The 21505-nt window shown below is 39.2% G+C and overlaps 1 protein-coding gene across 1 annotated transcript in view; it reads left to right on the top strand.

Annotated features, from left to right (window-relative positions):
* Rasef (RAS and EF-hand domain containing) overlaps positions 1–21505 on the top strand; it is an 87201-nt gene that overhangs the window by 43789 nt on the left and 21907 nt on the right. Inside the window, exons 2-6 of the mRNA XM_004653073.2 lie at positions 3607–3753; positions 5516–5606; positions 14541–14636; positions 14777–14854; positions 18962–19077. Of these exons, the coding sequence (XP_004653130.2) occupies positions 3607–3753; positions 5516–5606; positions 14541–14636; positions 14777–14854; positions 18962–19077 (528 nt within the window). The remainder of the gene's footprint in view (positions 1–3606; positions 3754–5515; positions 5607–14540; positions 14637–14776; positions 14855–18961; positions 19078–21505) is intronic.

Raw genomic sequence — 21505 nt, 5'->3', positions numbered from 1 at the left:
AAGTTTATGGGGACACCTGAATCAAATCACCACATTCTCCCCTGTGCCCCATTAAACTGATAACCATCCATGATGTAAAATGCAATGCATTCAGTCCAACTTTAAAAGTCCCCATATATACTTTTTAATCCCAATGATGTTAATACAACCCCATAGTCCAGGGTCTTTTAAATGAGCCATAATACCAAAAAAATCCCCCCCAAAACACATAACAGCACAGAATAAACATTCACACAGCAAAAGATGGTATTGGACATAGCAAAGAAATACTCAAGCAATATACAATTTAAATAGGGCAAACACCAAACTCTGTAGCTCCAAGTCCAACAACTGCAGCCAGTGACAAGTCTCCAAGATTGATAACTAACCAGCAACAAGTCTGTGGTATTCCAATTCCGCCCCTCCAGCTAGGCTACCCATAGTCCTGGAAAACTTCATCATAGTCCTGGCATCTCCTCTGGGTCTCCACTGCAATCCATGGTTCATCCTTATGGCCCCATGGTTTTTCCATGCAGGCAACCAGCAAACCTGCTTGACGCTTCCCATGGCCATTTCCAAAACACAAGACTGTGTTGCAAATGCAATGACCCTCTCCTGCATTTTTCATACTTCACAATACCAAGTAGGGTGCCATTTTTTTAATCCAGGGGGGAATAAACAGGCTTTGAAGAACAGGACACTTCTTGAGCATTCAGACCTCTCCAAAAGAGTCTACATTCTCCCTGTTGCCCCAGTGCAGGTCAGCTAGCCCAGTCTCACAGGTTGTAATCTCTCAATTGCAGCTGAATGAGCAACAGTTCACCCAAAGATTTTTCTTTCTGTGCCATATCCCTCTTTCACTATTTCATTTTTACGCAAAGCAACCCTGCACAACTTCTCAGAACCCAGGCATAACAAGCTTCCCACACAAACTGTTAGCCTAGTCTAGGCAAAGCTCTTTCTCACTCTCATAAGCCAAACCTCACAGTCCATAGTTCTTACTGCATTCAGGTCTTTCAACTCTGACCAGAATAGTCCATTAAGCTGTACTTATAGCACTGCAAGTCATCTCTTAGGCCAAGGTTTCAAATTCTTCCATATTCTTCTTGAAAATCAGCTCCAAAAGGTCAAAGCTGTAGAGTCAGGTTTCTAGCAGCAATCCCACTCCTCAGTACCACTTTAATATTGTAGTCAGGTTCACATTGCTGGTAGAAACCACCCAAACAAGAGCAGCTTGTGGGAAAAAAGAGGTTTATTTTGGCTTACAGGCTCAAGGGGATGCTTTACCATGGCAGGGAAAAACAATGGCATGAGCAGAGGGTGGACATCACCCCCTGGCCCATGTCAGGTGGACAACAGAACAGGAGAGTGTGCCTAACACTGGGATGGGGAAACTGGCTATAACACCCGTAATCCCACCTCCAACAATACCCTCTCTCCAGGAGGCATTAACTCCCAAATCTCCATCAGCTGGGAACCTAGCTTCAGAACACCTAAATTTATGGGAACACCTCAATCCAACCACCACATCTGATAAAACAAGTACAAGCCAAACACCAAAGTTGTAAACAAAAAGGAATATTAAGATCTGGGCAGAAATCAAATAAGGACCATATTAAAAGCAATTGATAAATAATTGGTCATCTGAAAAGATAAACAAGATTGGTAAAAGGGCTGTCATCAGCAAAATTGGTTCTTGGGTATCCTGGTTCCTATAGTGGCCTGCCCAGTGGCTTTTCCAGAGTAAGGAATGCACCTTTAAAAGAGTATTATCTTCATGTTATAGGTAGGAGACAGATGGCTTTTGCTTGGTTGTGTGTTAAATGTGAACTGTCCCCCATTGGCTTATGCACTTGAATACTTAATCACCAGTTAGTGGTGCTGTTAGGGAAGCTTGTAGAACCTTGAAAAAGTATAGCCTTTCTGGGAGAAATGTGTCCTTCTGGAGTAGGCTCTGAAATGTTATAGCCCAGCTCCATTTTCTGTTCTCTCTCTGTGTGTCCTGTCTACTGATGTGATGATGTCATAACCGGCTTCCTGTTCCCATCTGCTGGTCTGCTGTGCCATTCATTATTGACTCTACCACCTGGAACTGTGAAATGCATTAAATATTTTTTCCTTCTGTAAGCTGCCCCTGGTTAGGCATTTTGTTTCAGCAATGGGAAAATTGATACAATTGTCATAGGAATAATAAAGTCATAGTGGCAGATCACTGAACATTGAATAATCCAAGTACCTTGGTCATGATTTTTAAGTAATTCAACACGTGAAAGTGTCTAGTTTCCCTGTATTAACTATTCCTCACATTTTGTGGCCTGATGAAAATTAATACAATTCATTTATACTGGTTGAGACACTTTGGATATGAAGGGGAGTGATTATTAAATCTAAACTGGGCCATAGGATACATTGATACATATATGGGATATTATTTAGGTATTCATCAAATTCCACTTACAGCATGTCTAACAAATCTGTGAGGCTAGGTTCCCACTATCCTGTTATACCATCTCCTTTATCCTTTATAAGGTTGGTTGCTCAATCTTTTGTATGATAATGACATGGCAGGTGGTTCTGTGCCCATAGATTTCTTTCAGAATGGAGTCTGGTTGCCCAAAAGATGTGAAGGATGATTATTGGGTCAGAATCATTCCTGACTTTGGGGAGGAGTGAGTGACTTGACTGAATGTTGAGTTAATCACCTATTGTCAGTGATTTAACCTGTTATACTCATGCACTGAAATCTCTTTCAAACCTGTCCCAGGGAATTTGGAGCTTCTAGGTCAGTAAATACCTAAAGGTGTAGAGAGAGCAAGTGAAATAGAAGGGATGACAGCTATTTGCTCATACTTCCCCCACTTTGCATCCCTCCCATTTGGTAGATTCTGAATTGTGCCCTTTGTAATAAAACATTAAGTGCAAGTACATTGCTTTCCTGAGATCTGTGAGGCATTCTAGCAAAGTAACAAACCTAAGCTGGGAGCATGCAAGCCAGACTTATTGCTGATTTGTTAGAAATATAGCTTTTGTGAGATTGGTGCTTGGCATCTGAGCCCTGAGCCTGTGGGGTCTGTGCCAATTCTCAATAGTCAATATCAGAATTAAATTATTTGTCACCTGATTGGTACCTAGAAAATTAGAAAACTGATAGGTGTAAGGAAAATCCACACATTCCATGTTTGAAGAATTATGAATAAAATCATGTAAATACACCCACCCACAAATACGAATTTTCATGAGGTAACATTATTTGACAATAAAGTAGTAGATATTACCACTCTTATAGGTTTAAAGACTAACATGCCTTATTAGAGATTGGTGAAACATGGAGTTAGATAATTTAGTTTTCTGTACATTTATATTTTCAAGACAAACTCATATTGCTGACAAAATAGAATCCTTTCATTATGGTTCCTTGCTTTGCATTTCCACTGGCCTTCCGGGTCACCATGTTCTTATGTGGAGAAAAATACAACTGGCTCTCTGAATTTTATCTTCTTTTTATTTTGGGTCAATCTATTGATATTTCTATCCCTGTTTCTTTAGTTATGTTTCTTTCCTAAATGTATTTGCATTTTTTCTGTTTTACTTTTTAATTGATTGAATTTAATTTTAATATTTTGACAGGAAAGAGCAAGCAAGTACCTTGTATCAAAACATCAACCTAGTGGAACCAAGACTAATTCAGCCTTATGAGCATGTGATAAGGAACTTCATTCGTGAGATCAAACTTCAAAACACAGAAATGGAAAACCTGGCCATTGCAGTGAAAAGGTATTAAGGTCATTCTTTTCTAAGGACATATAAGGTCCTTTCACTTGCTTTGTGACCTGGGTGGCAAATGAACTGACTACACTATCCTATGACTTTATGATACAAGTGTACCTCATAGGCTGGACATGGTGGCACATATGTTTAATCTCAGCACTTGGGAGGCTTAGATAGAAGGATTTCTGTGTGGTCAAGGCCAGCCTAGAACTACAGAGTGAGAGCCAGGTCATCTTAGGTTAGAAAGAAGCCATTCTTAAAAAAAATAAAACAAACAAATAAGTGGACTTCATGGACTTCATTTATGAGAGCTTCCTAAACTAATCCACACATTCTGTGCAGTCAGGTTTGCATTGCTGGAAGAAATCACCTGATCAAGAGCAGCTTTGGGGGAAAAAAGGGTTAATCTTGGCTTACAGACTTCAGGCGAAGCTTCATAATGGTAGGGGAAAATGATGGCATGAACAGAGGGTGGACATCACCCCTGGCCAACATAAGGTCGATAACAGCAACATTGGCATGAGGAAACTGGCTGTACCACCCATAAGCCCACCCCCAACAATACACATCCTCCAGGAAGCATTAATTCCCAAATCTCCATCAGCTGAGAACCTAGAATCCACAACACCTAAGTTTATGGGGGACACCTGAATCAAACCACCACACAGGGTAAGCTGTATCTGGCAGTAATTACAGGATCAAGTAGTAGGTACATTGTGGTCCAGTGATATCAACTCTTTAGGACTGATGATTCCCAAAGCCATTCAGAGATGGATCTTATATGTAGTCATTTGACAGGTACAGAACAGATTCACAAGGAGGGGAGAAAGAGACAGGACAGTTTGAAACCTAATCTTTCCACTCACAGATATGAGTTATCACAGACAGATTTCCTATTCTCCTTGAGTCTCAGTCTTGCATCTTCAAAATGAGGATGAAATATACTCTTGGGATATTGAGACTCAGTAGATGACATCATGAGTGAAGACTCTCATATGTAGGAAAAAAGTCATTGGGCATGAAGTTCATGGAAAATAAAAGTTCAAGTTTTAGTCTGATGCCTCAAATATTGCAGAGTGATAGACATATCCATATGAGTAAATTGCTACTGAAATAAACTCTGGGGTTCCAGTCACTGAAACTTTCATATCTCCAACTATTTTTTATCAAATCAGTGTACCCTAGTTCCATACAGATCTGATTTCTTAATTTCATTACTAAAAGAAACAGAAGTTTTCTAGAAGATAACTTTTATTTATATTCTACAACCACAGGGGACTAATTAGGAATAATTGATGAGATGTCTCTTTCCCTTCTAACTTTAACATATTATATTGTAAGATTTATATAATAGTATTTTAAAATTAAATCATACCACCTCTTTGCCATAAAGCCCTTCCTTTCTTCCTTTGTTCCTTTCTTCCTCTTTCCCTCCCTACTTAACCCAGGTTTGTAATTCAGTTGTAGCAGCAATACATTTTAGAATTTGTTGACAGTCTCCCACTGATTTGCTATTTTAACCTATAGTTTGTCACAATTTAGTGTCATTTAATATATTTTAATTGTCTAGTATGCAGATTTTATGTCATTATACACCCAGAGGGTCAAATTGCCATTCTTATTTTATTACATGGAAGAAATGGGGCATATCATTTAGAATCATGTGATTCTCCTTATCTACATACACTGCGGTTCAAGGTAGATCACTCTTTCTTCATGTTTTTAGTCCAGGTTTATCATAAAAATTGTGTCTCCTTTTGAATTTCAGAGCCCAGGACAAGGCAGCCATACAGCTGAGTGAGATGGAAGAAGAAATGGATCAGAGGATTCAGGCAGCAGAAAATGAGACCCGGAGAGATGTGAGTTTGCAGGATTGGCCGTTGGTGCAGCAGTGTTTCATGGAGTTCCTTTTGTGTTTGGGGCTGTGGTCATATGTTTCAGTGTCAGGGCCTAGGGACAGCTGACGTGAGCTCCTTGAGACTACCAATGAATAATTTTACCATTGGTGATTTTTGAGGATGAGTTATGGAGAATTAAATATTTAATCAAATAAATAAATAAGGAATGTAGTTCTCAGATTGTGACATGCAGCAGAGAAACAGCATAAGTGATAAACAGGGAGTGGAAAACACTTAGGTTGGAAGTCAGAGGCCTCTCTGAAAGAGGTGTCATGAGATGGAGGATTGCAGGAATTTGCAGAGCTATATTTGGTAGAGAAGATGGCTGAATTTCTACATACTTGTTTTACTGACCAAATTTGAATCAATATTACAATGAAATTAAAATTCTGCCTCACATATGTGGTGCTTCATGATGCAATATTATTGTAAGAACTCTTTGTTGAGTTGAAAGTTATTTCCTACCTTTGGTGATTTCCTTTAAAAAATTACTGTAGTTTTTTCATTATAAAATATTTACGGGCTGGAGAGATGGCTTAGCGGTTAAGCGCTTGCCTGTGAAGCCTAAGGATCCCGGTTCAAGGCTCGGTTCCTCAGGTCCCATGTTAGCCAGATGCACAAGGGGGCGCACACGTCTGGAGTTTGTTTGCAGAGGCTGGAAGCCCTGGCGCACCCATTCTCTCTCACTCCCTCTATCTGTCTTTCTCTCTGTGTCTGTCGCTCTCAAATAAATAAATAAAAAATTAAAAAAAATATTTACTAAATGCAAAAGTAGTTACTCTTGGGATTAAAAATTCCATTTTCTTGTGTTTGTTTGTCCCAGTGATGCTGAGAGGCAGGAAGAATGCATGGAGTGTTGGTATGCCATAGTCCTTAGTATGCATCCTGGATCTGTCCTTAATCAAGGCCAGATAATGCTGGAAAAAAAATTATCTTCATTCTGAGCCCTTGACATTCCATTTTTAAGATGAGTTAATGTCACTGTAGTAGACAGCTTCAGTTGCTGGGATAAACTTCCAAACCAGAGAGAGTTATGGGAGGAGGGATTTATTGAAGCTTAAAGGTGGAGGGGAAATTCCATAATGGTGGAAGAAGCTGGTCCCTTTCACAGGTCCACACAGAGAGAGCAGACAACCCCCACCAGCACCACAGGCAAGGACAGTTCTGGAACTCAGGCAGAACTCTGGCACTTTGTGTATCTTTAGCTAGACATTCAAAGTCTGCCCCCACACCTTAGGGCTGGACCCTAAGATCTGTCCACAGTGACACCTTCTTCAGCCAGGCAGCTAGAGATCTAAATTACAAATTTTAACAAGCTCCTGAATCAATTGGGTGACATCTATTCAAATTTTCACAATCACCTACCAGCCTTAGTGAGGATTTAACATGTTGATCTATATGAAGTTCCCAGCATTGTGCCTAAAAGTGTTGTAAGTACTCCATGACTCAGTTCCTTATTGCCTCCTTTTAGATTCTTTTCCTTAAATGTCTTTACTATCACACATACAATATTGAGTCACTTTGTTTCTTTCTCATTATGAGTCTCAGGTTGGTCTTGAATATAATGTAGTCTCAGGTTGGCCTTGAACTCATAGCAGTCCTCCTACCTCTGCCTACCAAGTGCTGGGATTAAAGTTGTATGCCACCATGCCTGGTTCCTCTCTCATACTAACAAATTGAAAAATCTTTAGAGTTCATATTCCTAAGGATACATGGGTCAGGGTTAATGGCTTAGCAGTAGTGATTATAATTTGTCTTATCTTGCTAGCATGGTCCCATTGTGTTTAGAAATAATAAATCACTTTTAACCTTACAAAAATCTTCATTTTATTTAATCTGGGTATCCACTCATTCATAAATCACTTCTCAGGTCCATGTGATAACTGTATATCATCACATCTCATTGTTTCTTCCACTGCCTTCCAAGTTAGGTGTTCATAATGAAGATGTTACCTACCATCACTCACGCTAACAAGTTCATGTTTTAAATTTTTTTTTTAATTTTTTTATTTATTTATTTGAGAGTGACAGACACAGAGAGAAAGACAGATAGAGGGAGAGAGCGAGAATGGGTGCGCCAGGGCTTCCAGCCTCTGCAAACGAACTCCAGATGCGTGCGCCCCCTTGTGCATCAGGCTAACGTGGGACCTGGGGAACCGAGCCTCAAACCGGGGTCCTTAGGCTTCACAGGCAAGCGCTTAACCGCTAAGCCATCTCTCCAGCCCGAAGTTCATGTTTTATTAATGACAACATCTTCTTGGCATTTAGCTTCAGTATGGAAATGAAAAACCTATAGCCTCCACAGCTTCTTAGAGAATTTCTCCAATTTTGGATATTTGGCCAGTTAACTTCATATGCATGCATAAAATTTGCTTAAAATATGGCCTCAGCATGCCAGTCCAGGACCTCACTGCCAGCAGGAAACCTGCTTATCCGTCCTTCCTTGCACCCTTCTAATCATCATATCTTTGGAATGATATATGCTGGCTCATTGAAGGTTTTCTCTGACTTCCTCCATTCACCATGTTATCCCTCTGTTCCCCAGAGTCTTAGCTCCACTGGCTGGCTCAGTGGCATCACTGCTCATCTGTCTGCTTTTATTCCAACTATTTTCTTTGACTTGGTGTTGTTACCCTACTCCCTTCTACTTTCCTAAATCCTGAAAAAAGAGAAAGTCTCCACCTTGCCCTGATTCCCTCCCCTAGTTATCTAGCCATGGTTTCCTACATAGATTGTATATTGCATTGCTTCAGTGTTTTATTTTTTTAATAAACTCTTTTTAATTTTTTTGTATAGTTTTATTTTATTAAAGAGCAATGAAGAGAGAAAGAGGGAGGGAGGGAGGGAGGGAGGGAGGGAGGGAGGGAGAGAGAGAGAGAGAGAGAGAGAGAGAGAGAGAGAGAGAGAGAGAGAGAGAGAGAATGGGCATGCCAGGGCCTCCAGCCACTGCACATGAACTCCAGATGCATGCACCCATTGTGCATCTGGCTTATGTGTGTCTTGGGGAACCATGTCTCGAACTGGGGTTCTTAGGCTTCACAGGCAAGCGCTTGACTGCTAAGCCATCTCTCCAGCCCCCAGTGTTTTCTTTTAATATTTCACTTATTTATTTATTTGAGCGACATAGAGAGAAAGAGGCAAGTAGAAAGAGAATGGGAACCCTAGGGACTCTAGCCACTGCAAACTAACTCCAGATATGTGCACCACCTTGTGTATCTAACTTTGTGTGAGTACTGGGGAATCAAACCTGGGTTCTTTGGCTTTGCAGGCAACCACCTTAACCTCTAAGCCATCTCTCCAGACCAGTGTTTTTTTTTTTTGTTTTTTTTTTTACTGTAGTACCTTTATTGATATGTAGTGAGCATGAAATAAACTACACATGAGTAAATTATAGAATGTGTTGGATCATTTGACATACCGTGAAAACATCTTTGCAAACAAGATCATAATTTATTTTCTCATTTCCTCTTTTTTGTATCTTTTTTCTTGCTTTCTTTGTCTCTACTTTTCAGGCAACCACTGTTCAGGTTTTTGTCGCTATAGGTTTGTTTGAAGTTTTTATAATTGACTGTAAAAGGAATCTTTTAGTGTGTATTATTTATTTTCTGGAATATTCTGCTTTGTGACATAGTCATGTATCAGTATCCATTTACTTTTGTTGCAGTTACTATTGTGAAAGTGGGATGAACACCTGACCCAAAGCAAGTAAACCAGTTTATTTTGGTTTACAGTCTTGAGGGGAAGCTCCATGGTGACAGAGAAAGGGTGGCATGAGCAGAGGCTGGATATCACCTCCTTGCCATAGCACATGGAAAACAGCAGCAAGAGAGTGAGCTCCCATGCTGGCAAGTAGAAGCTGGTATAATGACTTAAGCCTGTCCCCACAACACACCACCTTCTGCAAGGCTCCATTTCCCACATTGCTATCGGCTGGGGATCTAGCATTCAGAATACAAGGGCCACCTAATTCAAACCAGCACAATTTTAATAGTGAAATGGTACTGCCTTCTATACATCTGTCACAGTGTTTATCTATGCATATGTTGAGGACATTTGAGTTCTTTCCAGTTTTCAGATGCTATGTTAAGATGCTAGTAACATTCACATATGACAATATATGTCAACATATACTTTGAGTTCTCATCAGTGAATTTTTCAAGTATAGTAACCTGATCCTCTGTGCGTTGGTGTTTATTTTTGTATGACACTGCCAAACTGATTTCCCCGAGTGGATGTGCAGTGTAAAGATTTCCTTGGACATTGCAGTAGCCATGTGTAAGAACCTGGTATGGCTTCAGTTGCAGTTCTCTAGTGACTGCTCATGTTGAGGTGCTTTACATGGGCCTATTTGTCTTATATGCATACATATGTCTATTTGCATTCTCTTCATTAAAATCTTTTGTTCATTTAAAAATCAGGTTATTTAAAAATAATTTATTTATACATTTGACAGAGAAAGAGAGAGGGAGGGAGGGAGGGAGGGAGAGAGAGTGAGACAGAAAGAGAGAGAGAGATCGAGAGAGAAAGAATGAATGGGTGCATGAGGGCCTCAGCCACTGTAAACGAACTCCAGACACATGCACCCCCTTGTACATATGGCTAACGTGGGTCCTGGAGAATCAAACTTAGGTCCTTTAGCTTTTCAGGCAAATGCCTTAACCTCTAAGCCATCCCTCTAGCCCTATTTAAAAATTAGGTTATTTTCTTAGTACTGGGTTTTGAGATTTCTTTATATACTATGAATGTAAGTCCTTTAACAGATTCCTGATTGGTAAAATCTTTTCACTCAGATGGTAACTGGACATAATCCTAACAAACTTTTGAAGAATCGAAAACAAAATAATTTGATGAAGTCTTTGACAGATGAGTTTTATTGTGAACTTGATGGGACTAGAGAGAAAGTGGCAGATAGAGAAAGAATGGACACACATGCATGTGCCATCTTGTGCATCTGGCATGTGGGTACTGGGGAATTGAACCTGGGTCCTTAGGCTTCCCAGGCAAGTTACTTAACTGCTAAGCCATCCTCCAGCCTCCTATTGTTTGAAAAACTATATATGTACACATATATATACATATCTATATATATATATATATATGTATGTATGTATGTATGTATGTATGTATGTATGTATGTATGTATATATATTTTTCGAAGAAGGGTCTTGCTCTAGCTCAGGCTGACCTGGAATTCACTATGAAGTCTTAGGGTGGCCTTGAACTCATAGCATTTCTCCCACCTCTGCCTCCTCAGTGCTAGGATTAAAGGCTTGCACCACCATTCCTGTCGTATTTTAAAATATTTGACCAAGTCAGGGAGATTTTCAGTACTTCCCTTTGATAAGTTTTGATGTTTTTGAGTTTATACTCTTGACCCATTTTATGTATGATGCAAAGTGTGGATCATTATTTTCTCTCTGTCTCTCATCTATGTGTGTCTGTGTCTAGATATTCTAGTACCATTTGTGGAAAAGGCTATTTGTCTATAAGATCTAAAGAGTTTCTAGCTTTTTATCAGATTTTTCCTAAGTGGATTATATTTTGGTATTCCTGAAAATGTTTAAAAGTTTTGATTTTTGATCTTAGTGAATCTATAGGAATAAATTTGTTTCTTTTACTAGTGGTGTTATATTCAGAGGCATTGTTTATACTCAGTAACTTTAGATATATTCCATCTGATTTTCTAGGCTGATGGTAATGTAATGAATGAATAAAGACAACTTTACTTCCCTTCTGACCTAGCTGATGCTTCTTTCCTTACTTGATTTGGTATATTATTATATATATTGTTGAGTTCATCTTGGTGAATTTTATTGATTGAATTTTTATCTGTGGGTATATATTTACAAGTCATGGGAGTTATTATTCTGTAGTTTTTGTTATGATGAGAAGGAGAAGCACAAGGTATGTGGTATTTACTAGACCCTAACTGATAAAGTTTTAATAAAGAATTACACTATAGGCTTGAACATAGCAGGTAAACTCAGAGAGAGAATGAATGAGTATGTAAATCACATCTCTGAGGGGAAATGGGATCCTTTCACACCAGCCAAGAGAAGACACCTGGACTTGTCTCAAGGGCCATTTGTGTAGGGTCTGTTTGGAGTAGGAAGGAAGTGGGCAGCTTGCTTTCTTATGAGATGGTAAATGCTATAGCAATATGTGTCCTTCCTCATACTGGCTCCTTGGCTTGAGGCATGAGGAAACATTAGGCACTAATAGTGACAAGGTATGGCAAGTTATTGGGTCAGATTCTAAGCAGTTAGAGTCTAAAAATAAGAGTGGGTGATTTGCTTTTTATTTTTGGCCTTTTATTTCTCTACGGTTCTTTTATGTTTTTCTATAATTTGGGTATTAGCTAACACTAGTCTCAAAGGGTACATTGGGATCTATTTCCTCCATTTATGTTTGTGTAGGGTTGATTTGAACTACTGTCATTTCTCACCTGTATTTACTATAATCTCCTATCTGATCTTGCAGCATCTATATGATGCAGATTAGCAATGACATAAATTAGTTATAAGTTCATTTATTGCATTTTGAGTAATTTCTTTTCTCCTGAGGTCGGGTTTTATTCTAGCCCAGGCTGACCTGGTATTCACTGTGTAATCTCAGGGTATCCTTGAACTCATGGTGATACTCCTACCTCTGCCTCCCAAGTGCTGGGATTAAAGGTGTGCACCACCATGCCCAGCTGAATAAAATATTTTTAAGCCTGATAAATTGTTCTGTTTGAGTTTGTGGCCCTGGATCCAGTTGACTGTGATACCACCAAGGTTGTAGGAATCAGTACCTCACTGTGAGGCATGAGTGTCTTTGTACAAATGTGACATGGGCAGTTCTTACTGCTTCATCTGTAAAGCTGGAGGAAGACAGGACAGCTGCTTAAGAGAAGGCAACCTTTAACGAAATGCTGCTCTTACGCCAGGAATTTCATATTGATTATATAATTTGTATGAATTATTTAATGTTCATGGGGTATTTAGTATTCATGTTTATTTAATGAGGTATTTAATTTTATCGAAATTATTTACTTTATGTTGCTTACTTAATTCTCACAATCATCCAATCAGAAAATGGAGACAGCCAGGCATGGTGATGCATCCCTATAATTATAATATTTGGGAAGCTGAGGCAGGAAGATCATGAATTCAAAACTTCTTTGGGAAATATAACAAGATGTTATCTCAAAGAGAAAAGCAAAAAGAAAAAAAGGGGGGGATATCAGTTATTTTCCCATTGCTGTGAACCAAGTACTTGACTAGAACTTCTTATGAGAGTAAAGAGTTTATTTAGCTTATATTTCCAAAGGGTAGATTCCATCTTGGCAGGGAAAGCACAGCAGGACTAGAGAGATAACTGATCACATCAGCATACAACAAGAAGAGGATGAACAGGAAGCAGGCCTGGCCTATCATATCTCACACTTACCCTTAGGACCCACTTTTTCTAGCAAAGTTCCAACTCATAAGGATTCCATGACCTTCCCAAATAGTGCTACCAGCTGAGATCCAAGTGTTCAAAGTGAGGCTTTGGAGGCATTTCACATTCAGTTACATCAGAAAGGAAATGAGAGATGAGACAGGAGAAGGGAAAATAAAGAAAATAAAATAGAGACATAAGCAACTTGCTAAAACTTAACAGCCAATAAGTGGTTAGTAAAACCTTTGAGCCCTGGCAGAATTCAGATGTATAAGCATAACTTCTGCAGAGGCCCTACCTGGCTTCTGATCACTTCTCCCTAGATTTTGATTCTTTAGTGTCATTTCTTGGAAATTCTCCTTTCTCATCAGCTCTCCCCACCCAGAATGCATCAGCTTGTATTCTCTGTCTCCTTACTTCTGCTGCCTAGAATCATTCATGGTAGATGGTAGGCTGATTGTTACTGATTGTTTATAGGGCTGAATCCAGGATAGTGATATAATTTAAGAGAACTATGAAGTTTAAAACTATATAGTTTAACCCATGGGAGCTCTGAATGGTAGTCTTGGGCCTCCTGAGGGCCTGTCATTTTCTGCCCTAAGAAACTAAAGGAACACATCTGAACTTGAGAAATCAATCATATGCTGTGTATTGATACCTTCAGCTACAAGTATGACAAGGATACCATTGATGTTGTGGCCATGGTACAGGGTGCAAAATGTTCTTTATCATGGTCATTCAGTGCCCTTATCACCTAATAACACATTTGTGAGACCCTGTCCTTGCTAAGCAACATCTAAATCTTCAAGTCTATGTAGTTAGCATAGAAAATTGCAGTTTCTGGAATTTACAGTGTTAAGGTTTGAATTAAAGCAATATACAAGTAGGCCGGGCGTGGTGGCGCACGCCTTTAATCCCAGCCCTCGGGAGGCAGAGGTAGGAGGATCGCCATGAGTTCAAGGCCACCCTGAGACTCCATAGTGAATTCCAGGTCAGCCTGGGCTAGAGTAAGACTCTACCTTGAAAACCAAAAAAAAAAAAAAAAAAAAAAAAAAAGCAATATACAAGTTATGGGATAAAACGTATAAGAAATGTGCCTTCCCAAGTCTTTAGACCTAATAGCATTTAGGCAGACACTGGATTCCCTAACTGTGTCATATCTTCTGATTAATCATAATTAACTAGTTAATTGGTATTATCTCCCAGTGTCAGAGTGCTAGAGATGTCATTTCAGGGTGATGTGTCGATGTGGCCTCTGTGATTCTGCAGCTGTTCCAAGTTCATAGGTTTCACTTCCAATACTGCTGCACACCAAATCTGGTTCTCCTCTGCCATCCATCCTTACCCTCTCCATTTAGGAGAGTTGATGTCAACTTAGTATAATGCAGATTGCTTCTCAACTATGGGGTAATACTTAAAAATTTAGGAAGCAGAACCTGTTTAAATCAATACTTGTGTGCATTTTTCCTGTAGGAAAAACGGAAAGCTGAAGAAGCACTCAGTGACCTCCGGCGACAGTATGAAACAGAAGTAGGAGACCTGCAGGTGACCATTAAGAAGTTAAAAAAGGTAAGTACACAACTTCTAGATGGTGTAGGACTCCAAGCCATAATGTTGAAAATTGAAAACTTGTAGAATTTGCATATCCATAACTTCACAAAAGCAATTCAGTTTATTAGAAAATGTACCATTTTTATTTGCTCTTGTAGCTTGAAGAACAATCAAGACATATAAGTCAAAAGGAAGATGTAGCAGCATTGAAAAAACAAATTTATGATTTATCACTGGTAAGAATTACCTCCTTTTCACTGTCAGAAACATACTTCTTGTTAAATGATATTTGTGGTGGTGTTCCTATATTCCACTAATAGAAGCTTAAAAATAAATTGATGCTATAAAGTCTTTAAAACACCTTTGAATAAGTATTATACATGAGGGGGTTTTCCTTTAATGATAGGTCAACTACTATGAATGGTGGCTTTTTAAAAATATTTATTTAAAGTAATAAACAAGATTACCTTCGATGGTTAATCCCACACAACTTGCATTGTATTTCTAGCACTATAACAGCTAGTCATATGGGAGGAATCTTCCAGCTAAGTTCCCACTTAATTTCTCATTGTCCTGTAATCAAAGCATTTAGTGTCTTCAGCAACAGGATCTTACCATCTAGTTATGGTGGGCAACCAAGAGTAGTGGCAATAGCAAGTAATGTTTTGGGAGTCTCAGGTCACTTGCTGACCAATACTTTATTGGAAGGTATCTCACTGCTGGCACTAAGGTATTCCCATAATAACATGGTATCTGAGAACAGCATTATCCCCCATGCAGGGTACTTCTGCTCAAATTCTCTTCATTTTCTAAATTGCATTTTGAATATGCTAATAAAGATGTTTTAATGTGGATCTACCCACCTACCTGCCCATACACTGACATGGGTAGACCACAGCACAAAAGAAATAACGTGAAAAATAAAATGCAAGAAAATCCAGACAGATCACCCAGTCCAACAAGGATCACAACTAACCAAAACATAGAAGAGTGTTTAGGATCAGAACATCAAGTGGAAGCAATGAACAATGCAACCCTGACCAAACTACTGCTAGAACTGGCAGGAAAGCTACAAAGGATAGATAATCGTGTGGATGCTACCATCACTAAGCTAGAGCAATATGATAAAACACTGGAAGGAATTCAAAGAGAGCTAAGAGAGTTGAGGGAGAGTGAAAAAAAAGAGGACCTTAAAAATCAGCTGGCTACTCACCCTGTAATCCAGAGTTAATTCCAGGTCAGCCTGGGATAGAGTAAACCATATATCAAAAATAAAATAAGGGCTGGAGAGATGGCTTAGTGGTTAAGCGCTTGCCTGTGAAGCCTAAGGACCCCGGTTCAAGGCTCGGTTCCCCAGGTCCCACGTTAGCCAGATGCACAAGGGGGCGCATGCGTCTGGAGTTCGTTTGCAGAGGCTGGAAGCCCTGGCGCGCCCATTCTCTCTCTCAACCTCTATCTGTCTTTCTCTCTGTGTCTGTAGCTCTCAAATAAAAATAAATAAATAAATAAATAAATAAATATAATAAGATTAGAAAAACTAAAAAAAAAAAATCAGCTGGCCACACTAAATGAAAACATAAAGAAATGCAAGGATGATTTCCAAGAATCATCAAGAAAATCAGAAAATGAGGCAAAAAGGGAGCTGGACAGAGTGATAGAAGTGATACATAGGAAAGTAGTAGAAAATGCAAACTTAATTGAACAAGTCCAAAACTCACTAGAGGCTCTCAAGAATAGAGTCAGCGAAGTGGAAGATAGAAATTCTGATCTGGAAGACAGGATGGAAGAAACAGTTCGAGAGTCCAAAAATTTCAGTAAGTTCAAAAGTTCCTGTGAACAGAACATGAGAGAATTATGGGATACACTTAAACGTCCTAATATCAGAATCATTGGAATACCAGAAGGAGAAGAATTTCAGACCAAAGGCATGGAGAACCTATTTAACACAATAATTGAAGAAAACTTCCCCTGTCTCTTAAAAGAAAGGCCCATCAAGATTCAAGAAGCAAACAGAACTCCTAACCAACTAGACCAAAGGAGAAACTCCCCAAGACATATTATCATTAAGACTCTAAACATTGACACCAAGGAAAAAATCCTAAAAGCAGCTAGGGAAAATCAGCACACCACTTTCAAAAGAAACCCCATCAGAATTACTTCAGACTTCTCAATGGAAACCCTGAAATCTAGAAGGGCCTGGAATGAAACTCTCCAAACTCTAAGAAACTATGGCTTCCAACCTAAATTACTCTACCCGGCAAAAGTCTCCCTTATAATAGATGATGAAAGGAAAACTTTCCATGACAAAACTGAGCTTAACAATTATATGAACACAAAACCAAACCTACAGAAAGTACTCCAGGAAATTCTCCACAGAGAAGAAACAAATAACCAAACACAAATGCCTACAAGAAGCAGATCACAGCAACCAAACCCAGAGAAGATAGAAAAAAAAAAATTAAATTCCATGGAAATGCCAACACACCTCTACCACCACAACATGACAGGGATCAAATCAAATCTCACAGTCATCACCCTAAACATTAATGGCCTTAATTCACCCATCAAGAGACACAAGCTAACAGGGTGGATCAAAAAATTAGACCCCTCAATCTGCTGCCTTCAAGAAACCCACCTTACCACTAAAGACAGAAACCTCCTCAGGGTGAAAGGGTGGAAAACAATATTCCAAGCAAATGGGAATAAGAAACATCAGGTGTAGCTATATTAATATCAGATAAGGTTGACTTCAAACCAAAAACAGTCAAAACAGACAAAGAAGGCTACTTCCTACTTATAAAGGGAATAATCCATCAAGAGGATATTACAATCATAAATCTGTATGCACCAAACACAGGGGCACCACAGTTCATAAAACAAAACCTACTTGACAATAAAACAGAAATAACCACCAGCACCAAAATAGCTGGGGACTTTAACACACCATTATCAGTAATAGACAGATCATCCAAACAGAAGCTCAACAGGGAAGTAAGAGAGCTGAACAAAACCATAGAGCACTTAGACCTAACAGACATCTACAGAACTTTCTATCCCAAATCCACAGACTACACATTCTTCTCAGCAGCCCATGGAACATTCTCTAAAATAGACCATATACTGGGCCACAAAGACAGCCTCCACATATTTAGGAAAATCGACATAATTCCCTGCATGATATCAGATCATAATGCTATTTTCATACTTTTTAAAAAATTTATAGCCCCTTTCTAGCTTCTTGGCCTCTATTGACTCCTATTCTAATTCATATAAAAATTTAAAACTTTGAAGCTAGGATCTACACAGGAGAGAGAACATGTTCTTTTTTTTTTTTTAATCTGATCCTGGGTTACCTCACTTAAAATGATTTTTTTCCAGATAAAACCATTTTTCTGCCAATTTTATTTTTATTCCCTTTTTAGGTTTTTATTGAGAATGGTAATATAGGAATATACGATGAATTGGTCATAGCTCCATGAGATTTTCCTATTTTTTATCCCCTGTCCCCTGCCCCCTGTCCTGAGTGGCTTCCTCAGTAGAGGAGCCATAATCACTGTGGAGTCATGAATGCTCCAGTTTATGTTCAGAAGACAGTGCTCTACAGTATGTGTTTTCACCTTGTGACTTCTTACATTCTTCCTTTCACTTCTTCTGTAGTATTCCATGAGCCTTGAAGGATGTGGTAGTCTCCTTCAGTGTTGAAGTCATGACAGCCCCTTATTTTCTAAATTAATGAGTTTTGAGTCTCTTCATTATCTCCCATCTCTGTAGAGAAGGTTCTTTGGCTATTAGGAGAGCAGCACTCATATTCAATCCCCCACTTTCTTTGCAGTGTTTCCTGTAGTGGTCCCTAGTAGGTGTGATCAAGATGGCTCTTCCAGTATTAGGCACTTGGCTTTCTCTTCCTGTCACCTTGACAAGTACTGAGTCTTTCTAGTGTTCCATCTGTAAAAGAAGGTTCTGTAAGAGTGAGAGCAGGGTTAAGCAACACATGTATTTAGGCCTTTTGGTGTATATATTCTGTGCATTTAGCCTAAGAACTGAAGCTTCTATCTGTGATCACTGACCTCCTAGGCCATAGACTTTTGATTTGGTTCTTAGTACCAGGCATGAAGTCCCTCCTACTATATTGGCCTCATATCCAGAGAATAGTTGATTACCCCTGTAATTTATGAGTCTCTATGCACTGATGGGTATTTCATGCCTGGCAGATTGCTTGTTTTTCTGACTTGAAAAACTGGGAAGGATAGGAGTGACTAGTGTATGGTTACTGCTTCAATTTTTGCAAAAATGAGAAACTCTGGGTCTAATGTTTTCATGACTCTCTTTTTTTTTTTCTCTAGGAAAATCAGAAACTCAAGAAAGAGCTTTTAGAAGCACAGACAAACATAGCTTTTCTTCAGAGTGAACTAGATGCTTTGAAAAGTGATTACGCTGACCAGACTTTGAATTCTGAACGGTATGAAAACTTGTCTTTTGCTTTTTAACCTAGGGAAACCTTCCATGGGAATAAGTTTGAGTATGTAATAATAAATAGTCACTAACTGTGCAGTATGTCCTTTGCTTTCTAAAGGTGGTATCTGCAGTGGCAGATTTCCTACCTGTGTTTGTGGGGTTTTTTTTTTTGTTTGTTTGTTTTTTGTTTTTGTTTGTGTTTTTTTTTTTTAAGACAGGGTAACTGTTTTAATTATTGGCCTTCCAGGAGGCTGCAGGGAGTAAAAGTGGTTGAATTCAATGGCAGTGGGAAGATGATACTAATGTCAGGAGTAGACGTCTGTTACAGTGCTTAACAGATAATCATCCTGGCTTAAAATATAAGAATGAGAATCATTTATTATTTTATGCTCTGGTTTTACCATATGGTATTCATAACAGAATATCATATGAGCAGAGACGTACACTTGTACATGAGAGAAATACCTGGATATTAACAGAGAAATAATAAATATAACCCTTGTAACTGTGTACTGGAGGGAATGATTTTTTTATTTGAATATTTCAGTCAGAATTAAGGTCAGTGAAACACTTACTACATATGCTATGTCTGAGTCTCTGAACTAGATAAGGAGTTATGAGTTCAGAGAATATAAATAAAAAGAAACTACATGGTTTTACTCTGAGAACTTCAAGGTTAATTGAGAAAGCCAGAATAAAAGATTACAGAGATAAGTGGCATGAGCTGAATGAGGTCAGAAATAATGCTGCCAGCAGTGTCTTGGCTGGGTTAATTGTCCTGTGATAACAGAAGCAGTTTCCCTTCCATCTAGGTTTTGTTAAAGAGGACACAGGACACGAGTGCAGAGTGGTGGTGGGGTTGGTGAGGGACGGGAGGCATGGGTGACAGCAATATCACCTGAAGATGGTACCACTGCCATCTGCCAGACACCACCCTTGGTACATGATGAGCGTTTACTACTTTGTTCACAGAACACTGTCAGGTGTTTATAATCTCTGTTCCACAGGTGGAAAAGACGCTCTCAGAGATGTCCCAGGTGAGGGAACAAACAAAGCAGAGGAAAGGCCATAGGAAAAGAGGGTCAGATTATGGGTCAAAAAGATACTTTGAATGGGGAATCAAAAAGAAGTTTAAAAGCTAGTTTAAGCATATTCAATGCTTATAATTTTTGGTTGCAAAGCTTAAATTTCTATATATAGTTGAGAAACTTTAGCTTTATTATATCTAGGGAATGAATTGACAGGTTTCTACAGATGCAACTGGATAGTCTAAGAGGTTTGGGAGTTAGTGATGGATTCACCTGCTCAACAGTGGTTCTGGAATTAAGGGACATGTGTTCTGAGTATAGGCTTTAAAGAGGAAACCGGGGACCCTCTACTAGTGCAGCCAATCAAGGAATGATACATGAATTTTCTTTAAGCCCAGATGGTTAGATTCTGTGGATTCCCTTTTAGTTTAGTCTGAAAAGGGAAGAGTGAGCAAGTATGGGTGGGGTAGAGGATGGAGGAGTCACAAGAAAGGGAAAAAGTTAATGGAGCGGGTATTTGTTGTATTTAGAGGGAACAGAGAAGGGAGAAATGAAAGGATATTATAGGTGAGCGCCTGGGAGACAGGATTCTGGTGCATCCTGGTTCAGTCCCAGTGAGGTACAAAGCTAGGTACATGGGACAGGACAGGGCAGGATGGGTGGGTAGGAGCTAATCAGTGTGGGAGGAGGAGCTCCATCCACAGTGGTAGTATCAGATGTGGGTAGAGCTTGGGAGAGAAAAAAAAATGTCAAGGGCACATAACCTTTTGGGGGGAGGGTTGTAAGAAAATTTTATTTTAGAGAATATTGAGATATGTCATTTTGGTGTTTGAGAATATTGGTTTTTTTTTATGGTTCTGGGGATTGAACTTCATGCATGTTCAATGAGCGCTGTATCACTGAGCTACATCCTCAGCCCTGGGTCTGTTTTCTTTGAAGTTTAATACAAAGTAAAGTAGATTTGCAGCATTTTTAATTTTAACTCCATCCAATACTCATGACCTTCAGCATAGCTTCTGGAGTGAAACCTGGAGCAGGCAGTTCCAAGTCTCATATGGAATTTAACCATCCCATTGCAACTGCTTTTCAGACAAAGCACAATGAGAAAAATCTGAACCATACCACAGAAACTGTCCTGAGATAACCTTACATGAGGAGATAGGGAGTAATTGTGTCCTTCATCTGGTTGTTAGCAGACATCCCAGGTCCTTCCAATCACAGAGCAGCAGTCAGCTGATAGTGAGATCTTTCCTTTCATGGGTCTTCTCACGTTGGCTACCCTTAGTCTATAACTGAGGATTTTCAGACTCTTGACCCCTCAGCTGCTGGGTGCAGTGATGACTCCTTTAATAAAGTGCATGACTTTTATGAAGGAAAAGTGTATAAACATATGAAATTTTTATT

The sequence above is a fragment of the Jaculus jaculus genome, chromosome 1 (genome assembly GCF_020740685.1).
Source record: "Jaculus jaculus isolate mJacJac1 chromosome 1, mJacJac1.mat.Y.cur, whole genome shotgun sequence".
Lineage (NCBI taxonomy): Eukaryota > Metazoa > Chordata > Mammalia > Rodentia > Dipodidae > Jaculus > Jaculus jaculus.
This window is presented reverse-complemented; position numbering and strand designations above follow the sequence as displayed.